This window comes from Eptesicus fuscus, chromosome 2 (assembly GCF_027574615.1).
Source record: "Eptesicus fuscus isolate TK198812 chromosome 2, DD_ASM_mEF_20220401, whole genome shotgun sequence".
Taxonomy (NCBI): Eukaryota; Metazoa; Chordata; class Mammalia; order Chiroptera; family Vespertilionidae; genus Eptesicus; species Eptesicus fuscus.
In genome coordinates this window covers 71,179,339-71,203,026 of record NC_072474.1, presented here as the reverse complement: position 1 = coordinate 71,203,026, position 23,688 = coordinate 71,179,339, and the positions used below count along the sequence as shown (strand labels likewise).

At 38.1% G+C, this 23,688-nt stretch overlaps 1 protein-coding gene across 3 annotated transcripts in view; it reads right to left on the bottom strand.

Annotated features, from left to right (window-relative positions):
* Nucleotides 1-23,688, bottom strand: part of RASSF6 (Ras association domain family member 6) — a 55,142-nt gene that overhangs the window by 6,736 nt on the left and 24,718 nt on the right. For all 3 annotated transcript variants that reach the window (XM_008160891.3, XM_054723488.1, XM_028138123.2), the window contains 4 exons: nucleotides 17,546-17,624; nucleotides 15,502-15,638; nucleotides 5,883-5,980; nucleotides 4,360-4,544 (listed from right to left, as the gene is read on the bottom strand). In XM_008160891.3, coding sequence (XP_008159113.2) covers nucleotides 4,360-4,544; nucleotides 5,883-5,980; nucleotides 15,502-15,638; nucleotides 17,546-17,624 — 499 coding nt within the window. The remainder of the gene's footprint in view (nucleotides 1-4,359; nucleotides 4,545-5,882; nucleotides 5,981-15,501; nucleotides 15,639-17,545; nucleotides 17,625-23,688) is intronic.

Genomic DNA, 23,688 nt, shown 5'->3' with positions numbered 1-23,688 from the left:
TGGGGAACGGGGAGCCAGGTGTTGGTGGCGGCAGATGTGGGCAGTGCCAGGCCATGGTCCCCGCCCCACTGGTCACCCCACACACAGAGGGTGACCAGCTTTGGGGGACAGAGCCAGTGAGCGGGTGGGAATGGCCAACCTCTTGGTTCCTCCCCGCAGCCAGCAGGCTCCAATCGCCCGATGGCGAACAGGCAACCAGGGGGTGGGTGGCAGCGGGGGGCGGGGCCAGCTGCCCACAGCCAGGGAAGATGGCCCTGATCGCAGGCCAGGAGTAGGGACTGTACCCATGCACGAATTTCATGTGCTGGGCCTCTAGTAAGCACATAACCATGACTTTTTCACTCTCAGTTTGATCATTTTTCTTACAGTAATATCCTTTTTAAGTATACCTATTAATAACCAATGGCACATACTTTGGGAAATGCTGACCAATATTTGTTTAGCTAGGATTTCCTTAACTTATACATATTTCATGGTTACGTATGTACACAGAGATTAAGATGTGTTGGTACTTAAGCAAGGGCTGATTTACCTATTTAGGTAAGTCAATATGTAAGCAAATTAGTGTTTATTAGGCAAAATATATAATTCATGAAAGTAATGGTATTATTCCCAAGAATGACAGAATTCTCAAGTAAATGTTTTTCTTTATTTTATTTTTGCCAAACAAACAATTATTAATTTAGCATAGTTGTAACTATGTGCTAACATATATTCTAAGCCCTTTATAAATACAAATTTAATCCTTATAACAACTATAGATAGACAAAATTAACTTTATTATAATATAAATATGTGTTCAAAATTTAAAAAAGAATAGTGAGTGGAGAAAACCACTTAAACAAAACTTCAGAATAAGAATAATATCAATGGATTATAGTAGAAAGAGGAGCAAGACAAAGATTTCCCTCTGAGGAGAAGTATGTAGAGAAACCAAAAGTGACTACGGGAGATCAAAACAAAACAAACAAACAAAAAAAAAACCCAGAAGAATGTGAAGTCTCCAGAAACTATACCTACAGAAAACTTAAACAGAACCTAACTTCAATTATCATACATCTTCACATGAAAAGCCCACTTACCTCAGTTTCTTTTACCTGATACATGTTTGGCTTTTAAAAAAAGTTACAAGTCAAGACATAAACCACAGTCTTTAGAGACAAAGGAAGATCATAATCAAGCTCAGCTATAATACAGATATTGGAATTATCAGACAGTGAATTTTAAATAACTACAATTAATATGTTAAGAGTTCTGATGACCAAAGCAGGCAACATGCAAGATCAAGTGGGTAATGGAGTAAAAAAGTGAAAACTCTAAGAAAGAATCTAAACAAAATGCTAGAGATAAAAAACACTGTATTATAAATGCAGACTGTCTTTGATGAATTCATTACTCATAGACTCAATATAGCTGAGGAAAGAATCAATGAGCTTAAAGCTAGGTCAAAAGAAACTTCCCAAACTGAATTGCAAAGAGAAAAAAAAAATAAAATAAAACAACAATAGTAACAAAAACAACCATAAAACAATAGTGAGTAGAGACTCACAAGGTAGGTAGTTGGTAGGTAGTATATGTATAACTTATGACCTCAAAGGAAATATGACTCCATGTATTCCACAGCATAAAAAACAAAAAAGGTTCTCACTCATTAAGTAGCAGAATGTAAGAAAAATGCAATTACATATATATTTTAAAATAAAAAGGAACATTAAGTAAAGGTTTATTTCCATATATCTCATTTATGTGTACAATCTCAAAGTGTTCTAAGACAGTAGAAATGAGGTGTGTTCAGCAGATATGGACACGAATGGATTTTGGGGTGGTTTAATGGAATGTTAGATAGATGAGTCCTATATTGAGAGATTAAGTAAATAAACATCAAAGTATATATATGGAGGACGTTTGGGATAAATTTTTGTTAATTATGGAGAAAATTAAATGTTTGTGGACATTGTAAGGCATGAATGGGTCACAAATATCACAATGTAAGCATCTAATGTGGATGTTATCCACAACCTAACAATACTGTCCTTACTAAGAGGTTTCATGGTATAAAAATACATTTAAAGACTGTATCAGCCCTGGCTGGTTTTGCTCAGTGAATAGAGTGTTGGCCTGAGGACTGAAGGGTCCTGGGGTTTGATTCTGATTCCAGTCAAGGGCACATGCCTGGGTCGCAGGCTCAATACCCACTAGGGGGCGTGCAGGAGGCGGCTGATCCATGATTCCCTCTCATCAATGATGTTTCTATCTCTCTCCCTCTCCCTTCCTCTCTGAAATCAATAAAAATATATTTAAAAAAAAACTATGTGTCTTTCAAAAAAAAGGGCTATGTCAATTTAAGTTTATAGATGCTCAGAATTGTATACCCATTGATAGACAGAATGCTTTGGGTTTGGGGGTTTTCTTTCTTTCTAACTTTCTTTCCCGCCCTTTTTTTCCTAGTTATTACATTGCAGTGAATGACATTTATGTGAAATACCTGTAGTCCCAGCTTGATCTCTTTCAATCAACAACAATAAAGCGAATGTAAATGGAGTCCTTCCTTTGTGTTCGGCACTGTGCTTAACTCACCTTATTCCATTTAATCACATCAACAACTTGGTAAAGTAGGAAGGATGAAGGAACTAAGGCTAAGAGATTCAGTACATTTTTATTTTGCTCAGCAAGAATTTTAAATCAGGTCATTAAGCTGTAGCACCCAAGCAATGAATCATGTAACCCTATGCTATGCAGCCAACTTAGTGCCCAATTCATTCTTACTATAAGGATCCCATCTGGAAGCCAATTATTTGGTACAATGTGGCTTTCACTGCCTTCTTTAACACAAGATGACCACACACAACATAATTCTGAGGAGAAGAACAGGAGATCTGTAGTTGCACATTATGTTGGGGACTGTCAATGTTCCTTTATGGCCAGGAAGATAATTCTTGAACCAAAAAAAGAAAAAGTCTAATTTGAACAAAGCATTCAGAAGAGAGGTTTGTTCCCCCCCAGTCTCCAAAGGCACACTACTGATACCCTCACAAGGATGGAAGAAGAAGGACTAAGGTAGAAAGCCCTATAGGAAAAAGTTTAAGGTAAATGAGTTAATATTTTATATTAAAGAGCTTAGAGTGGTGCCTGACATATATTAAGTGGTGCCTGACAATGAATGGATGAATGATTGCTAAAATATATGACATGAAAATTATTTGTTTTAGAAAAATAATACATTTTCTACCCTGAGTTAAGTAAAATGTATTACAAATAGCACGGAGAAGCACATGCAAATTTAACACATATCAAATGAAAAATAAGAATACAAATTATATCAAAACTACAGCTAGACTTATATAGAAAATGACGTGTATTTGTATAAGACCTGGAAGGGAACATGAAAAATGAGAAATCTGATTTATTGGCGTAAATAGGACTTTTACAAAATTTAAATGTTAATGCTTAATGTACTTTATTATTATTTTAATCTTCACCTGAGGATATGTTCACAGATGAGAGAGAGAGAGAGATACATCGATTGGTTGCCTCCAGTACATGCCCTGATGCCCTGACTGGGGATCAAACCTGCAACCTAGGTATGTGTCCTGAATTGAATCCAGGTGCTTTTGGCACATGGGACAACACTCGAACCGAGTCACCTGGCCAGGGCTGTTTCCTGTACTTTAAATAAAACTCTACTGTAGCACTTACATTATTCTAATAACATTTGTCATTGTATTGGTTTCTTTGCCCATGTTTTGAGCTCCTTTCTGGCAGAGGCATAGACTAATTCCTTTTTATATTGCCAGTGCTTGGCACATACCAGCTACTTAGGTAAGGTTCATCCATCAGGGTGACTAAGAATTTGGGTTCTGGAGTCTGACAAAGCTGGGTCCAAGTTCAAAGTAACTATTAAAAGCAGTGTAACCTAAGACAAGTTGCTTAACCTCTGTGAACCTCAATTAACTTGTATGTAAAGTAGGGAAAATAATGGTACCTATTTCATAGCATTGTTGCAGTTTATTAATGAGATAATTAATCATAAATCAATTTAAATTGTTAACCTAATACATTACACACAGAGCACCCAATAAATATCTATAATAATAAAAGCGTAATATGCAAATCAGCCAAACAGCAGACCAACCGTCCAGACAACTTTCTAGACGACCTTCCGGATGAAGCGGGGGCTGCAAGGGCTGAGGCAGCCGGGGCTGAGAGGGCCTACTCTTGCACTAATTTCATGCATTGGGCCTCTAGTTAGATATACTACTACTATTGCTATTACTATTTAAATTGCAAGATGAATTGAATGTTATTGTTAGCATAATAGACAACACTATTTTAAATGACACCAATAGAATTGTAACTCACTTCATGGTTATAAAAGTGTCCGTTAATAGAAGCTCTATGTTTCTGTCTGTCTTTTCTGTCCATCATTGGAGTCTTCATCCTTTTTCTCACCAGGGTTGCTTCACTCATGGTTCTATAGAGCAATGGAGATTCTGGCTCTTCAGCTGCATGAGGCTTCAGAGTGCTGCTGTGATAAGATAAATAATCTGGGAAGAATAAAGATAATAGGCACATATCATTTAACCGCCCACCTCTTTGCATCTTGGGTGGATTTGTGTATGTATTTAGTAATACGTAACTAAGCAATGGACTCTAATGCTTTTAAACAGCGAGGGAATAGCAATGCTCTTATGTAAGAAGAGGGTCTGCTGGCGGCATTTGTGTTCTATTTTACCTTGAGATTTTAAATAATTTTCTATTGTAATTAGAGCATCATGAAATAGGCATGAGATATTTCATCTTGCTCTAGCACTGGTCCTCAAATACAAATAGATTTTTATTATATTTTTGGCATCAAGATATTGAGAGTCCCCTGGGTTTAGATGAGTATTTTTTTCCAAGGGGCTAATTGGAAAGATCCTTATCTAAAAGATGTCAAGAGGCTGTGAGACAAGGATCAGGGAATCCTGGAAGGACATCATGTTTGTTATACAATATGATTTGTTACATGAAAGCAGAGGAAGCTGAATTAAGAATGGTTTGAAAAAATAAATAAACATTGGAAGTTGTAGGTAGATTCAGGAAGGTAATGTCAGTAGGAACCCTTGTTCAGTCTGAAGCCAGCTTGGTAATATCACCACCAGAAACATGAACCTGCCCCCAGTCTCAGTCACCCTCCTTCTTGGATCTCTATATATTATACAAAAAACAAAATCTCTTTAAAATATACGCTATTATACCTGACACTCAGTAGTCTCAGTAAGTGATAGGCGTTAATATAATTACTATCACATAAATTATTATTGTCATTACTACTGATGCCATTTTTTATAGGTGCTGGCATTTTCCATTGGTTTGGCAAATTGATATAAACTCATTTGATGTTCAAGTAGATTTTTCTCTTTTTAAAACAAATGCTTGAAACAACTCTATCAAATATAAATAGTGACCTCAGTATATCTGCCTCTTTCTGAGAAGCAATGTTATGTAAATATCTACCAACTAAAATGGTCAACTTCTAAAAAGATGTGAAGTTCAGTCTGAGATGCATGGCCTAACATAAAAAGCTACTGAATATAATAAATAATCCTAATCCTTGGGAAAAACATTGAATAATTTTATGAGAACAAACTTAATTCAAGCCTTTAGCTCTCCTTAATCTAATAAATCTAAGTGCCTTGATGTAATTTTTAAAAACCATCATATTTTTCTAGAGCTAAGTAATGTTCTTAAACATCACATCAGAACTGTAGTGATTTAAGCCTTTTTTTTGAAAACATAAAATAAGAGTTTATTATGTAGTACTGTGTAAAATGTTAGACTTCAGAGAAACATTTATGATGCATGCTTTAAAGTCTCCTCATTAATAACAGTTTGACACTTACCTTCCTGGGAATTCATTGCTTCAGACACTGGAATCTCAGTCCTGTCCAGTTCACTAATATGATAAAGATCATCAAATTCTCCCCAGCGTGTCATTCCCCTGGAAGATAATAAGTCTTATAAGTGACATCAATTCCATTCATATTGAGGTCCATGATGGTTTTCAGACTTACAGCATTTTTATTAGTACTGTGGGCCTCTATTGGTAGATATTTCACCCTGATTTCTAACAATTTTACATTATTAAAATAATATTTATACCAGAGTGGACAGCATGTGTTTTAAATACTTCATTTACTTATTTTGAACATATCTTGACACAATAATTCAATACATAGAAACACAGGTTACATAGATTCTGTAAAATGGATGTGCAAATGGAACTGGTAGAAACCAACACAACCTGTTGTTATACAGAGATCTTATAATGCTCTCAAGATAGTTTAGATACAAAAAGTGTTCATTCTGTCAACCTGCATTGAGTTCCTGTTTTGTTTTTTTCCAAAGCATTGTTAGGTAAAGTGGCTCCAAAATAATAAGATATGGTGCCTATCGTCAAGGTCTTGACTACTATGAAGAATGCAATTTATAAAGGAGGAAAGTATATGCAAACTTCTTTTCTAGAAAATTATGATTTATATGGGATGCTAACAATTGCCAAAGCATCCTAATGCCCAGAATAAATAAAACTAGGCAACTGCTTATTTTTTCCAGGTGGATCAACAATCATCTTTATTTTGTTTATCTCGCCTCAGACAAGTTACTTATCTTCTCTGTCTTTTCTATAAAATGGAGATGATATCAGTATGAGCTGGATAAGATGGTTGAGCAGATTGAGTTAATTTGCGTAAAATTCTTAAAACAGTGTCCAATACTTAGTAAGCATTCAGTATGTGTTAAATTATCATAATTGTCCTCATCTTCACCGTCATCCTCATCATAATCACCATTATCTGTATCTACTTCATGATGGTCCAGGAACCATTAGAGATCTAGGCTATCCCCAGATCTCTCTAGGTTAATGGATATTATTAGTGATATGACTATCTTCTTCCTACTAAAATCTCATTCATAATGTTTGTTTTCCTTATGACCAAAACATATTCACCCATAGGGTATTTATGGGATTAATTCTGGCTGCAACCAAAAATGCTTATTAATATTAGTGGTCAGTATCCACAAATTGATAAATGTGATACTCCACATAAAATGAAGGATAAAAATCACATATTCAATAGATGCAGAAAAAGCATTTGATAAAACCCAGAGCCCATTTGTGATAAAAAACACTGAGCAAAGTGAGAATAGCGGGATCGGACCCCAACATAATAAAGGCCATATATGCCAGCCAACATCATACTCAATGAGCAAAACTACGAGTATTTTCCTTAACATCAGGAACAAGACAGGGGTATCTACTTTCACTGCTTTTATTTAGCATAGTATTGGAAGTCCTAGCCATGGCAATAGGACAAGAAGTAGGAAAGAAAAGGTATCCAACTTGGAAAGGAAGAAGTAAAATTGTCATTATTTGAAGATGACATATTATATAGAGAGAACCCTAAACTACTAGAAACATCAAAAAACTACTAGAAATGATAAATGAATCCAACAAAGTAGCAGGATACAAAACAAATATCTAAAAATCAGTTGAATTTTTATCCTATATAATAAAAGAGTAATATGCAAATTGACCATCACACCAAGACACAAGATGGCCACCCCCCATGTGGTCAAAGATGGCTGCCCTCATGTGGACACAAACAGGCCGCCACAAGAAGGCCGCCACAAGATGGCCTGCAGAGGAGGGCAGTTGTGGGAAGTTAGGGGTGACCAGGCCAGCAGAGGAGGGCAGTTGGAGGTGATCAGGCTGGCAGAGGAGGGCAGTTGGGGGAGACCAGGTCAGCAAGGAAGGGCAGTTGGGGGGACCCAGGCCTGCAGGGGAGGGCAGTTGGGGGGGAATAGGCCTGCAGGGGAGGGCAGTTGGGGGGGGGACCAGGTGTGCAGGGGAGGGCAGTTGGGGAAGGGGGCTAGGCCTGCAGGGGAGAGCAGTTGGGGGGTACCAGGTCTGCAGGGGAGGGCAGTTGTGGGTGATCAGGCAAGCAAGGAGGGCAGTTAGGGGTGACAGGGCTGGCACAGGAGGGCAGTTGGGGGAGACCAGGTCAGCAGGGGAGGGCAGTTGGGGGGACCAGGCCTGCAGGGGAGGGCAGTTGTGGGGGGACAAGGCCTACAGGTGAGGACAGTTGGGGGACCAGGCCAGCAGGTGAGGGCAGTTGGAGGGGACCAGGCCTGCAGCAGAGGGCAGTTGGGGGTGACCAGGCCTGCAGGGGAGGGCAGTTGGAGGGGACCAGGCCTGCAGGGGAGGGCAGTTGAGTGGACCAGGCCAGCAGCGGAGGGCAGTTGGGGGGGACAAGGCCTGTAGGGGAGGGCAGTTGGGAGCCAACAGTTCTGAATTGTGAGAGGGATGTCCAACGGCCCGTTTAGGCCCAATCCCAATGGGATCTGGGATCGGGCCTAAACGGGCCGTTGGACATCCCTAAAGGGTCCCAGATTGAAGAAGGTGCAGGCTGGGCTGAAGGACACCCCCCACTCCCTGTGCAAAAATTTCATGCACCGGGCCTCTAGTATACCAATAATGAACTATCAGAAAGGGAAACTAAGAAAACAATCCTATTTGCAATTGTATAAAAAATACCTTGGGATAAATTTAACCCAGGATGTGAGAGACCTGTACTTGGAAAATTATAGGACACAGAAGAAAGAAATTGAAGAAGATACAAATAAGTGGATGCATATACTGTGTTCATGGATAGGAAGAATCAACATCATTAAAATGTCCATACTATCTAAAGCAATCTACAGAGTCAACGCAATTCCTATCAAGGTAACACTGGTGTATTTCACAGAACTAGAAGAAATATTCCAAAAATTTGCATGGAACCCCAAAAGACCCCAAATAGCAATCTTGAGAAAAAGAACAAGGTTGGGAGAATCACACTACCTCATATGAAACTATACAACAAAGCCACAGCAATCAAAAAAGCATGGTATTAGCAGAAAAACAGACATATAGACCCATGGGACAGAATAGACAGTCCAGAAATAAACCCACACCTTTATGATCAATTATTATTTGGCAAAGAAGGCAAAAACATACAATGGGATAAAGATAGACTATTCAATAAATGGTGTTAGAAAAATTGAACATATACACTCAGAAATATAAAACTAGATCACATTCTTACAGCATATATAAGAATTAACTCAAAATGGATAAAGCCTTAAATGTCACATTTGTAACCATAAAAGTACTAGAAGCAAACATAGGCAGTAAAATCTCTGACATTTCTCTTAGCAATATTTTTTTCTGATATGTCTCCTCAGGCAAGGGAAACAAAAGAAAAAAAAAAAAAACAAATGGGACTGCATCAAACTAAAAAGTTTTTGTACAGAAAGGAAACCCTCAACAAAATGAAGACAGCCCATTGAATGGGAGAACATATTCCCAATGATACATCTGAAAAGGGGTTAATATCCAAAATTTATCAGAAACTTATAAAACTCAACACCAAAAAACAAGCAATCCAATTAAAAAATGGGCAAAGGACCTGAATAGATTCTTCTCCAAAGAGTATATACAGATGGCCAATAGACATATGACAAGATTCTCAATGTCACTAATCATCAGGGAAATGCAAATCAAAACCACAATAAGATATCATCTCTCACCTGCTAGAATGGCTATCATCAATAAATCAACAAACAGCAAGTACTAGGGAGGATGAAGAGAAAAGGGAACCCTCATGCATTGTTGGTGAAAATACAGTTTGGTGCAGCCACTATGGAAAACAGTATGGAGTTTCCTAATAAAAAATAAAAATGGAACTGCTTTGTGACCCAATGGTTCAACCTCTGGCAATATAGCCAAAGAAACCCCAAACACTGATTTGAAAGAATATATGTACCCTTATGCTGATTGCAGTGTTATTTACAATAGCCAGGATTTGGAAATGGCCCAAGTACCCATCAGTAAATGAGTGGGTAAAAAAGCTGTGGTACATTTACACACTGGAATACTACTTGGCTGTAAAAAAGAAGAAAATTTTACCTTTTGCGACAACATGGATGAACATGGAGAGTGTTATGCTTAGTGAAATAAGCCAGTTGGAGAAAGACACATACCATATGATTTTACTTATATATGGATCTAATGAACAAAATAAAGAAACAAACAAATAGAAACAGACTCATAGATACAGAAAACAGTATGGTGATTAGCAGAGGGAAAGGGGAATAAGGGGAGGTAGTAGAGGGTAAAGGAGGATAAATGGTGACAGAGGAGATTGGACTTTAGGCGGTTAACACACAATACAATATGCAGATGATGTATTATAGTAGTGTATACCTGAAACCTGTATAATTTTATTAACTAATATCACTCCAATAAATTCAATAAAAGTTTAAAAAAAATACTAGTGTTGGTGAATATGAATAAATGTGATTCTTTTTTCCTTGATCTTTGAATTATTTTGAAGTCTTTTTACAATTTTTATATCATTTGAGCCTCACAATAGCCTTAGGAAGGAAAAAAGGGGATCCTAATATATTTGTTGATTAGTTTTCCAGTGAACTCTACTATCTAACATACAGTCGGTCAAAACAAATACTGTAATGTCCAAAAACTATAAATAATAACTTTAACTCAAAGAAGAAGTATTCAGGTCCTGACTCAGAATCTATTCTTATAATAGATGAAATTATTCATTTTCCACAATGTATAGAAGATTAATAGACAAAGGAGGAAGATACAATTATCATAAAAAGGGGGGTAGTAATTGAAAAAACAGACTACCGAAGAAAAACAGAAACTAAAAAGGAGAAGCAACCTGGTGTTATTTCATAAGGGGGAGATGAAATGCACAAGAATATGCAAGACCAGTAATGTACTATACATTCTTGGGAACCCTGGCAGACGTGACACCTCTTCTCACTTTCTTATAGCTTAGTGGCGCCACACTACTACTGGGAGACAGACACGGCTCAATATAAGCAGTGTTTAACCACCTTTTCTTCCTACCATCTTAGGAGACCACACCAATTTTAGCTCTGGTTTGCATAATTTGAAGTACCGACATATACAGCTGTGCACATGACCAAGTTTGAGGGCAGTTATCCAGAGTTTTCCAAAGAAAACTGACTACAACTTTATGTAATATCAAGCAGTTTAACTTGCCCCAGCAGGAGACTGTTTGGATTGCTCTGACGACCAAGCTTCAGGATGAATACCATTAGCAAATTTAAACTGTGGGTAGGTTTTCTAATGAGTTGCAAAAGAAAAAGGAGGTAGGTATTTGATAGGCCAATAGCAGATGTCACTTCTGTACCCATAATGTAAGAAAAACCCCCACTATTGATATTATTGAAATGTACACCTGTCCAGTTTCTGCTCTTTATTTCATTCCACTATGACTTGTCCAAAATGTGCCAACGCTGACTTTGGAAAGATAGGAAAAGCAGGAGGAAAAACTGATACTAACAAGCATAATAAGGCTGTCTTTTTTTTTTTTTTTTTAATTTCCAAAAGAAAATACTTGGACCAGATATAAGAGATCAAAGTACTCTCTATAGAATTCATTCCATAAAGGATTATAAGTGGTCACAGCTCAAACAAACTGATTTATTTTAAGCTTCTACCACTCCCAGTAAACTGACTCAGTGTGACTCATTTCTAATGTAATTAAAACAAACCAGCACAACAAACGGATGAATCTCTCAAAGGGTGAACTGAAAGGCAAGATGGCAGTGCTTCCTGCAGCTGAGAACACAACTTCCACTTTTTTTCACTCCACATCCATCCACGGGAGCTACCAAACCTGTGATCCTGTGACTGCAGAGGTGTAAGTTCTGCCCATAGAAACCCCGTGTGGGGAAGGGATCATGAGAGCAGTTCCACAGAGTGAGGGAACAGTCCGTTTCATTTCACAGTTTCATTTGAGCTCAGTATTTAAATGAATGTGGGTGTCTAGCATTGGAGTGCAACAAAGAGGAGAACCTTAGGCGGCTCTGCAGCCCACTAGGACACCCCAGGCCAGGGGGCAGACCTTCCGAATTATGCTGCACCTTCCCGCTGAGTGTTCAGAGGGCTCCCAAGAGGGATTCTTGGCTAATTAATTGCAGCTGAATCTATTCTTGCTCTGTGTGGGCGAAAGAGAGGAGTGGGATCTTTTTCTGACAATCCTCACCCACCAGAAGTATCTGATACACTGCAAGTGTGCACTCAGACATTCTCCCATAGCTCTCATTACTGCAGTAAAAATCAAGCAGTTTTCTATGGAATTCTTTCTCAATCTTCAATTAAAGAGATAATTCCTGTTTCAGTCACAGTAATGCTCTGATAAACACTGGAAAGTGGAAATGGAGTCCATGAAAGTACATCCTGAGGATAGTCATTCATAACCTGCCACAGTATGTGGAGAGGCATTATTATCGCCTTCTCTACCTGGACTCTTAAAACGTACCCCCAAATTCAGGATTTATAGGAACAAGTTCCTTATATTTTAAATTGAGACATTAAAAAATATCTTGGGATATTCAAAATAACGACGGCTTAATGTGATAATACAATGCCTTACTGCATCCCCTTGACATCTTCCCATAATGGTCCATACTTATCAAGTTTTCACGAATAAAATCATCAAAAGGAGCTGGCTGCCAAGAGAACTTGGCAATGAGTTCTAAGGTAATATGGAGAATGATAGCTACTTTTGCCAAATTCATATCTTGTACAGTTTTCTAAAAGCAGGGCCCAAGGGTAATTTCACTTTTTCAATGATGCTCCTACTCATTTAGAATCATCAGCTCCATCAATCACATAGTATATGAAGGTGAGGGATGCAGGGCTTCATCAGGCTGCCTAGGTTTGTGGTCTCCCTTCCACTCTCTCATAAGTCCTGGACCCTTTGCCCATTGGCAATCTTAGCTTGGGTGGAAGACTAGTCAGAAGTAGTATATGTACAGAGAGTTCTCACAACAGAGGTAATTTAACCACCAGGCTTCCGAGGGCTTCATTTAATACTATATTTGAGTCCCTTCTTTGTGTCAAGCACACTGCTGAGTAATGGGATAGCAAAGATGAATAAGATATGCTCCTTACGCTTGCGGAACCCGAAGGCAAGATGGGGAGATAGGTACATAACAATATAGGTAGTGGCATGCTCTGAAATGGTATAGAAAAGTTGTCAGTGCATCTAGTACAGACTGAGGTGTCAGAAAAGGCTTTCTGGGGAATGTGTTATCCAACCTGAATCTACAAGCATCAGTCGAAGAGTCTGAAAATAAGTATGGAAAAGCAGGTAGACTTCCAGGCAGAGAGTTAGTGAAGTAAGAAACGGTATGCTATATTAAGGGAATAAAAAATGTTCAGACTTGCTGGAGCATCATGTTTGAGAAAGATCGGCAAGGTGCAAATCATAGTGGGGCTTCAGTGTTTTCTTCAAAGGAAAAGCGGAGCTTCCCTCATGGTGTAATCTGTTGTTGTTGTTTTTTATTATGGTCAAAGACCAGATTGGGGAAATCATCCTGGCGCCTCTCCCTCCATCCTCTCCTTTGCTCTGCTAGAACTCTTGGCCATCTAGCTATAGATGGGAGGATGAGTGAGGTGAAGGTTTAGTACCTTCACGCACATACAAAAGGGAGATGAGTTACAACTTCAAGGATTAAAGAAGAAGGGAGGTTGGATGATAGAAGATCTATTTTTTTTTTTTTTAGGAATCTCCGTAAGATTTCCATAATGGCTGCACAAGGGTTCCCTTTTCTCCACATCCTCACCATTTCTGGTTAAAAGTCATTTGTTGACTTTTTGATTATAATGTGCAGTAGTTCCTCACTGATGATTAATGATGTTGAATATCTTTTCATATGTCTCTTGGCCATTTGTATGTTTTCTTTGGAGAAATGTCTTTTTATGTCCTCTGCCCATGTTTTGATTGAATTGTTCGTTCTTTTGTTATTGAGTTGGATGAGTTTCTTATATATTTTGGATAGTAATTCCTGACCAGATGTATTATTTACAAATATATTCTCCCATTCTTTTAGTTGTCTTTTCATTTTTGATGGTTTCCTTCACCATGCAGAAGCATTTCAGTTTGATAAAGTCCCATTTGTTTATTTTTGCTTTTGTTTCCCTTGTTCTAGGGGTTATATCCAAAATGATATTACTCAGAATTATATCAAATAGTGTACCACCTATGTTTTCTTCTAAGAGTTTTATGGTTACCATACAACCCAGCAATTCCACTTCTGGGTATTTATTTAAAGAAAACAAAGACACTAATTTGGAAAGATATTTGCACCCCTATGTTTGCTGCAGCATTATTTACAGCAGCCAACACATGGAAGCAACTAGGTACCCATCAATAGATAATTGAATAAAGGACACACACACACACACACACACACACACACACACACACACACTGCAACATTACTCAGTAATCCTGTATTTTGAGACAACATGAATGAACCTAGAGGGTATTATGCTAGGTGAAATAAATCAGACAGATAAAGGCAAATGTTGCATGATTTCATTTATATGTGGAATTTCAAAAGGCAAAACAAATGAACCAACAAAAGAAAAGCAGACTCAGAAACAAAGAACAAATTAATGATTGTCAGAGGAGAGGAAGGTAGAGGAATGGGTGAAAAAGATAAAGGAAAATATAGTCAATAATTGTGTTATAAGTTTGCACAGTGACAGATGGTTACTAGACTTAGTGTGGTGTTTACACAGTAAGATGCATAAATGTTGAATCACTATGTTGTACATTTAAAACTAATATAATATTGTATACCAATTATGCTTTAATAAAAATTAAAATAAAAAAGGAGGAAGGGCGAGTGGGAGAAAGAATACAGAAAAAATATATACATTTGATTCCTTTTGAGAATATTTATTTGCTTTTCTAAAAATAATGAAAGGTAATGAAAAAACCAGCCCATCTTATTTATTAAAGGTATGGTTGCATAAACCCACACAGAGGACTGTTTTGTGCATTTACTGAACTTCAAATACACCTGCTGTGCCTTGTTGAACAGGGTCAGGACAATTAGTTGGAGCATAATTAAATCTCCTTTCCAGAAAGCAGAAAGAGCCCTTTGTTTCAAGATAAATTTAAAATTTAAATTTGTATCCTCTTTGTGTGTGTGTGTGTGTGTGTGTGTGTGTGTGTGTGAGAGAGAGAGAGAGAGAGAGAGAGAGAGAGAGAGAGAGAGAGAGAGAGAGAGCAGGCCAGGGATAATGAAATCTTGCCTATACATTTAATTTTTTCCAATGAACCCATGCAGCCTTCAAGGAGAGAAGCAATACAACAGAGAGATCAAAATCACAGGCTCTCCAGCCCGTAGACCTGAGGTTCAGTCCAGTCCTGCTACATAGTGATTAGAGATCTTGCATAATTACTGAATTCAGAGCTCTGGTTTCTGAACACCTACTTCATAGAGTTGCTAAGGGATTCAGTGAGACTGTATGTAAGCATTTAAAAGAGCTCCCATCTGTAAGAGTGCATACAATAAAGGTAAACATGAAGGTTATTTAAAGAATTAGAAACATGAATGATAGCTTACATTTTGGAAAAGACATCTGGTGACTTCACAGTAAAAGAAGGGATTTGCTTCTCATCTTGTATTTTCAGCTGTATAGGCCGTTTTACTCCCCAGAAAATGTCCAACATTCCTTCAACAATTAGTTTACCATCTTCAGTCTAGGGAAGAAACCAATCATCTCAAACATTGTTTTTTGTATTATTTATAGAAGATAAATGTTTCAACTGAAGATGTAGAAATTAAGAATGTAAAACATCTTAATAAATAAATGTTTAAGTGGGATTGCTTGGCTTTTCAATTTATCTTCAAAATAATTCTACTTTAGCATTGGAAGAATTTTTTTTAAGTTGGAAATATTTAACAAAAGAAGAAAAAAATATTTTAATTTTGATAACAGCTATAACCAGTGAAGTAAGTCACAATGATGATGACACGCCCATCAGAGGGCACAGTATGGTAAAGCGCTTCCTGAATTTTATGATTCTGCAAAGTTCTCTCCCTCACATTCAGAGCCTATGGTTAAATTCTTTTCCTCCCCACTAAGTAAGTAAATATCTTTTCTTCTCCTCCCCACCCTACCTAGATTCTGGAGCCTGCTTCCCCACTTTGATGTTCTCCACAGCCATTGTCACCATCTGACATACCATACATTTTACTCCTGTTTCTTGTCTGTCTACTAGAATTTAAGCAGCATGAAGGAAGCACAAAACAAACTTCTAAACATCAGGAATTCTGTGGGAACTATTGAATTAAAATGTAAATCATAATTTTCTTAAAGTTTTTACCTTTTCCTAAATTTTATATTTTTATAATTATAGATATTAGAGATCTCTCAGATATTGAAATTATTTAAAATTTGATCCATTTCTTTTTAAAGGGATCAGTTGTTGTTCTGTATATAATTACATTTGAGAAGTTATTTGAAATATCCAATTGAAGTAAATTATTTAAGCTGACTAGTAAACATTAGAGGGCTTTGTAAATATCCTCTGTCCCAAATGCAGATTTAAGCCAAATCATGGTGACCTAAAGTCAGTGTTCTACCACCATAATTGAAGATTTCAACCAGAATATTAGAAAATTATAATATTCCCTGGGACCAGGAAGATATAAAAATGGGAAGCAAGCAGCATTAGAATACAAGACTGTGGCGAGAGAGAGAGCTGTGGAGAATGAGGCATTCAATTGAAAGGAAGGAATGAGAAGGAAGAAATAAAAGAGAAAGAAAGGAAGAAAGAAGAAAGAAAGAAAAGAAAGAAAGAAAGAAAGAAAGAAAGAAAGAAAGAAAGAAAGAAAGAAAGAGAGAGAGAGAGAGAGAGAGGGAGGGAGGGAGGGAGGGAGGGAGGGAGGGAGGGAGGGAGGAAGAAAGGAGGGAGGAAGGAAGGAAGGAAGGAAGGAAGAAAGAGGGAGGGAGGGAGGGAGGGAGGAAGGAAGGAAGGAAGGAAGGAAGGAAGGAGGGAAGAAAGGAAGGAGGGAGGGAGGGAGGTTGGTTGGTTTAAGGTCAGTGTGTACAGTAGCCTGAAAATGTTTTCTAGCTTCAGGACTTTCCGGAATTGTTTCTTTAACATTTGGAAGTGTATTATTATGACATGGTATACATGCACTTTAATGATCATGCATTTTAACAACCAAATCAGACTATGTTACAGATATGCCATATAGTTATGGTTTATTGAGTAATTCTCCATTGATAAGAGACTTAAGATACCTTCAAATTTTTTTCCATTACAAACGATATCACTGTGAACAGCTTTCTGTATACATCCTGGTGCATTCGTATGGAAGTATTAGGATAGATTTTTTAGAATTGCTGAAAGCACATATGTCATTAACGTTATTTTAAATGCTTTCATTTTCCCCAAAAATTCTGAGTAAGTTATTGATGTCCCAGGACTAGGATTTTTGTGATATACTTAAGAAAATTATGATCAACTTAAAGATGAACCTGTTTCTCAGACCATTTGTGCTACTGGCTTATGAACTCCAACTCATCCCAACTTCTCTGGACCTTTATGGAATTTTTTTCCTGTGAATCAACTGTATTTAATTTATTTGATGGACTTACCTGTCCATATGTAATATGCAGATTTTCCTGGTTCGCATAAAAAATGTTATAGGTCTTCAATAAAGAATTAAGTTGTTCCCTAAAAGAAAAAAAAAAAATACGTTCAGTTACAATCAGTCTTGGCTCTTTCACGGTGAAAAACAATAATGGTGCTTCCAGGTCATAGAGGTATGAGATGGAAAGAAATGGTTCAATGGGATCTTTACTCATCTGTCATTTTAAATTAATGTAGGTCATTGAAAACAAAAGGCTTCTTAAGACACAAATAAACATTAAAGGTGCTAATTCGTAAATAGCCAAAGAAAGGAAAATGACTCTGGCCAAAAGTGGTGAGGAGAGTGATCTACAGCAGAAGGCAGCCATGAAATAGACATTTGGTTCTACATTCCTTTTTTGTTTTGCAACATCTAACCACCTAGAATGTGCCTGACACTGTGCTTCCCACTGGGGATAGAGCAATGGTTCAGAAAGGGTCTCTGCTCTGAGTTTCTGCCTCTTTGTGGCAGGGGCTGTGCCAGGGGGAACACTGTATCCTGCCACCCTCCATCCTTTACTCTGTGCTGCCCACCGCTCAAGATGCTTATCTTACCTACTCCGTTGGTCCAAGCTATTGTCTTTCATCTGGATTATTGCAACAGTCTCTTAAAAGCCTCCCTGTGTCCGTTGTCTATTCTCAACAATAGGAGTTATTTTAATCCATTCTTGATCATATCTCTCTTTTGTTCAAAAACTTCTCATTTTTAGGAAAAATGCCAATATCCTTCCAATGACTTCAAAGGCCAGATGTGATCTTGTCTGCTGCTACACCTTCAGTGTCATTTCCTACCTCTCTCTCCTTAGCTCACTACACCTCAGTCACTGACCACCTTGATGTGCCTTGAACACTCCAGCACATTCTCATCTCAGGGCCGTTGTATTTGCTGATCCCTCGGCCAGAACGCTCTTTCCCCTGACACCATGCTCATTTAAAAAAATTTACTCAAAAGTCATCTTCTCAAGAAGTCCTTCTTGACCATCCAATCTAGAAATTTGCTGTCTCAAACATTCATGTCCTGCTTTCCTCCTTGCTTTTGTCCCTTACTCACCATCAAAACTTGTATACATTTTACTTATATTCTTATCTATAATAATAAAAGCATAATATGCTAATTAGACCGGACATCCTTCTGGACAAAGCCAGGGCTGTGAGGGAAGCCCAGGTCCCCGGTGTCTGCAGGAGGGAAACACGGGTCCCAGGTGACAGAGGGAAGCTGGTGCCAGCAGCCGAGGGAAGGAAGGCCTACTCTTGCACGAATTTTGTGCATCAGGCCTCTAGTAATATGTAATTATATATTTTTATATATTAATAAATACCCATATATTATAAGAATATATGTTTTTATAGTATTGTCTTATATTCTGTCTCTCCCACTAGACTATCTAGATCCCTGAGAATGGGCAAGCCTGTGTGTTTTGTTTACATTGTATTTCATGTGCCCGGAAGAGGGCCTGGCACATAGTAAGAACTCAGCAAATGCTGATTGAATGAAGTGACCAGAGAAATTTTTATTCCTAAGAAAACAAGACATACCAAAGAAAGGAGAAAAGGGTTTTTAAAATATAAGCAGTTTTATACGGGAGAAATCTCATGATATTACATTCCCAAATATATCAATAATTAATATCCCTTTGATCCTCAACATATCTCTCTCCTATAAGAATTTTGGCTCCTTGAGGGTAGAAATTTTGGTCATATTTATTACTGTCTTCTCAGTGTTTACAGCAGAGACTTGCTCATAGTAGGTTCTTATTTAATAAATACTGAATATTGAACAACAGAATTCATGTATATTAATTTTTACATGTTTGAGATTGTGTAAACATTCTTTTTCCATTTGAGTTTTCTCTGTCATATTTCATGTCCCCATTTCCAAGAATCAATACACTCTGCACAATCACCACATAAAAAATTTCTATAGAATATGCACCCCTATGTTCATAGCAGAGTTATTTACAATAGCTAAGATTTGGAAACAGCCCACCCATCAGTAGATGAATGGATAAAAAAGTTGTGGGATGTTTACACTATGGAATACTATGCAGCTGTAAAAAAAGAGGGGGAATGAGAAGAGATAAACCAAAGAACTTATATACTTATATGCATAGCCCAAGGACATGGGCAATAGGGTAGTAAAGACCTGGGGTATGGGTAGGGGCTGGGAGGAGGGGGTAAAGGGGAGAGTGGAAATGGGAGATATCTGTAATACTATCAACAATAAAAAATACATTTAAAAAGAGAAAAAGAAAATTTCCATTTCAATATTGAAAAAAGAAAAATTTCTACAGAATTCCTGTATGCTATATCATTCAATTTCCCAACTGGGTTACTTTATACTTTTAGTGTTCGTAAATATTTCTATTCAAAGTATCACTGAGCACACTGATTTTGTTCCCTTGGAGACATTGCTGTGGGATATTTCCTAAAAATTGCAGTCCTGGTGTTGATCACAAACACTTTTCCAGCTCTCATTATTGAGTGTCAGGACAACATATAGACATTTCTGGTTCACGTTCTAATATGCTGAGCTGTGAGAGTTGTTATGAAAGCAATGAATTTTTACGTAACCTTATTCCCTCAGCTTCTCTTTCTGATAAAACTGCAAGTATCCTCCAAAATATTTACCTCAGGATTATGTATAGTTAGAAAGGTTATTCTCTGGGAACAAGCTATTTGGAAAATGTTTCTGTACCCAAACAAAATCTGACTAAACCTTCTGCCATAGAATTAACTCGGGGGATTGGCAAACAAATGACCCAGGGAATTGGCAAACAGTAGTCCCGGGCCATTTGTTTTTTTAAAATAAAGGTTTATTGGAACACAGCAACACTCATTTGTTGGCTTGTTGTCTGTGGCTGCTTTCCTGCAACAACTGCAAAGTTGAGTCCTTGTGGCAGAAACCAGATGGCCCACAAAGCCTGAAATATGTTTTATCTGGCTCTATCGAGAGAAAGCCAGCCAACCTATCAGCCATGTGTAACACAGGGTAACTGAATACCTCAGGAGTCTTCCATACACAGGCAGGATCTTGCTGACTATTAATGGTACTTTGAAGGATATTGGAGTGTGGGAGAAGAGTTGAGCTCAGTAAAATAATGTTAAGATAAAATTAGGTAAGTTAATGGTGCAAAAAAGCAAGGAATTACCAAAGAAAATTCAGAAGTTAGGTGAACAACTATAACAATGGTGAGTGCATTCCAAATACAGTATTTAAAAAATCATCACATTTTAACTCTATGTACCTGACCAGAGGAACTTTTGGAGATGATTTGTTTATACAGCTGATGAAACAATGGAGCACAAAGAGCTGAATTGTTATTGATCCTCTGCTGACTGATTCAAATTATGTGCCCTAACACAAGACCTGTAGTAATGGTCATTCATTCATTCACTGTGTGAGCACAATCATGAGGCCGCAGTCATATTCTGAGGGTGGGTGAGAGCTTAGAGGAATAGAAGATCTACAGCAAACATGGGAGGGTGAATATTGAACCAGGAAAGTGTGATGAGCTTACCAGGCAAAGTAAACATTAGCGAGGCCATATAGCTTTCTATAGCTATTGTGCAGAAAGCTCAAAGAGTTGGGATTCCAAGAGTATAACACGGAAAATGGGGAGTGGTGAGCCATGAGCTGAAGAAGCGGACAGGAACCTCGTGAACCATTTTAAGAGGCTTAGAATTCACCCTGCAGGCAATGGGCAGCTACTGAAGGTTCTTGGCAAGAAAGAGACAGGATGATGCTAAGGGCCACTAGGGAACTCATGGGAAACAGATTTCAAGACAGGACAAGATGCAGCAAGAGGAGTAGGACCATTGTAACAGTACTGGGGCAGAGGTACAGGAGCAAGGCTATGTTCCACGGAAAGGTGATCAGATGCCCCACATACATGGGAGGATCTAAAGCATTAAAGGGACCTAGAATAAGTATAGGGATTATGCGGTTTAGGAAACCCAAAGGTAATCACCAATCGTTACCTAGGCAGTCCCTAGTCAGGAAAAGAGACACTGATTTAAGATACACTGTAACTTATCAATGGTAATTGTAATAGATTTTAGAGTACACTTAAATGTTATATATGAATCTCTCAAAAGAGCACCCTTCCCTCTCAGCCCCCAAATCATTAATCCAGCCCAAACCAGAATGCTTAGCCTCTGTTCAGGCCCTAACAAAGCTGTAAAATGGGTGATAAGCAATGGATTCCATATCCCATCTTCTCAGTTTATAAATCTCTGGTGTATAGAAGCCATAAGGATACTCAGGAAGTAGATGTAAGGTTCAAACAGCCTGTCTACTTTATGAGTGACAGATAAGAAATCGATTTTCTAAGATCTGGATGTTCTTTTAGAAAACATCACACAGTATATCATCTGGATTGTATTTTTACAAAACTAAGGGATGGCAAACTTCCATGTAAGCTGGACATCCAACTGAATGAACACAGAATCATAAGCTTCCCCAGGACAGAAGCAGGCATCGCATGCTGACAGTGCAGAGAGGGGATCCTGATAGACGCTGATGGACACCCAGAATTATTCATTACAGCTCCTGGAAGAGTGCTAGCCAGGGAGAGACTTATCATGGAGTGACAGGTGTAGAGGAAGGATGCAGGGGAGAGCCCAGGGTCCCTGTTCCTTTAAGGCTCCCAGCTCAATTTTAATGAGTCATAATGGATCAACTGTAAAATGCTTAGGTGTACTTTGTACTTTGTGGCCTGAATTGCAGCTGCTCAGCAGATGGGAATTACCCACAATCTGACGTTTGCCATGAATAACAGACTTAGCAAGAAATGAGTTCCTCAATCTTATCACGCTATTTAGCTGCCCGGAAGAAACAATTTTATAAAACTGTAATATGCATGGACATTGGATGGCGCGATGTACAGAAGTGAGTTATGAATAGGTAGAATGGATGTCAAATACTAGTTGTAATAAGAGTGCTTTCTCTTGTTTTACTAATGATTCATGGCATAATTAAGTGGATATCAGATCCTTTTCCTGGAAACCAAAAAACCCTGTCCCATTCTTTACTAAGTAACCTTTACAGTCTGGACTCACTGAAGGCAAGCCAGAAATAGTGTTGCATGTTGTATTTCAACACACACTTCAGAGACTGCCACACGACACAAAATAAACTTCAGAGAAAAATACAGCCCACGCAGCCACCAAAGATACATTTGGCCATGGCTGTGCTTCCTGAGTTTGTGTGACTTCTGCCTCTCGGAGTCTTGCTAAAAATATTCAGGCTTCAAATCAGGCAGCCACTGAACTGCATGGAGGCAGCAGCGCTAGGAAAAGTTCCGCTGTGTGTGTTGCCTTAACAGCAGGAACCTCAAACATGTAAGAGTCTCTGCAAAGATATGAAAAACTGAGGCAGAATAAAAACACTAAACTGCTCTCTTACACAGGTTATTTCCTCCTAAAAAGTCCCCCCCCTTATTGATTTTGTTCATAATGTTAAATTTTAGCAATGACATGAATAATTTCATGTCAGTTTAAAAAAAAAACAATTTAAACTTACTGTATCTATAATAATAAAAGGGTAATATGCTAATTAGACCAGATGTCCTTCCAGGCATCATTCCAGACATCCTTCCAGATGAAGCCAGGGCTGGAGGGAAGCAGCCCGGGTCCCGAGTCCTGGGTGCCTGCCAGCGGCTGGAGGAGGGAAGCCTGGGTCCCAGGTGCCAGAGGGAACCTGGTGCTGGCAGGCGGAAGGAAGGCCTACTCTTGCATGAATTTTCGTGCATCGGGCCTCTAGTGTTTTTATAAAATAACTAGGAGTTAAACATGAAAAAGTAACAAATTGAATTTGCTGGAATTAAGGTCGGATTTTTAATTTTAGTTGCTGTAGTTCTGTACACCTTCCAAACTCTATATAATACGTGCATAACTAATTAATAATATTTTCATAAATTTACTTCCATAAAAACATAAGTAAATGCCTCCATGTTTGGGGAAAGGTGGCACCAGAAAATAGGAGAACAGAGAATTAATACAGGCTTATCCTTAAGCTGCTTGCCAAGACAAATCATCATTCCATATTGCTGACATCTGCAAGCAGTAGCAGAATTATCTTAACTCACTTTATCCCTCATTACTGTCAACT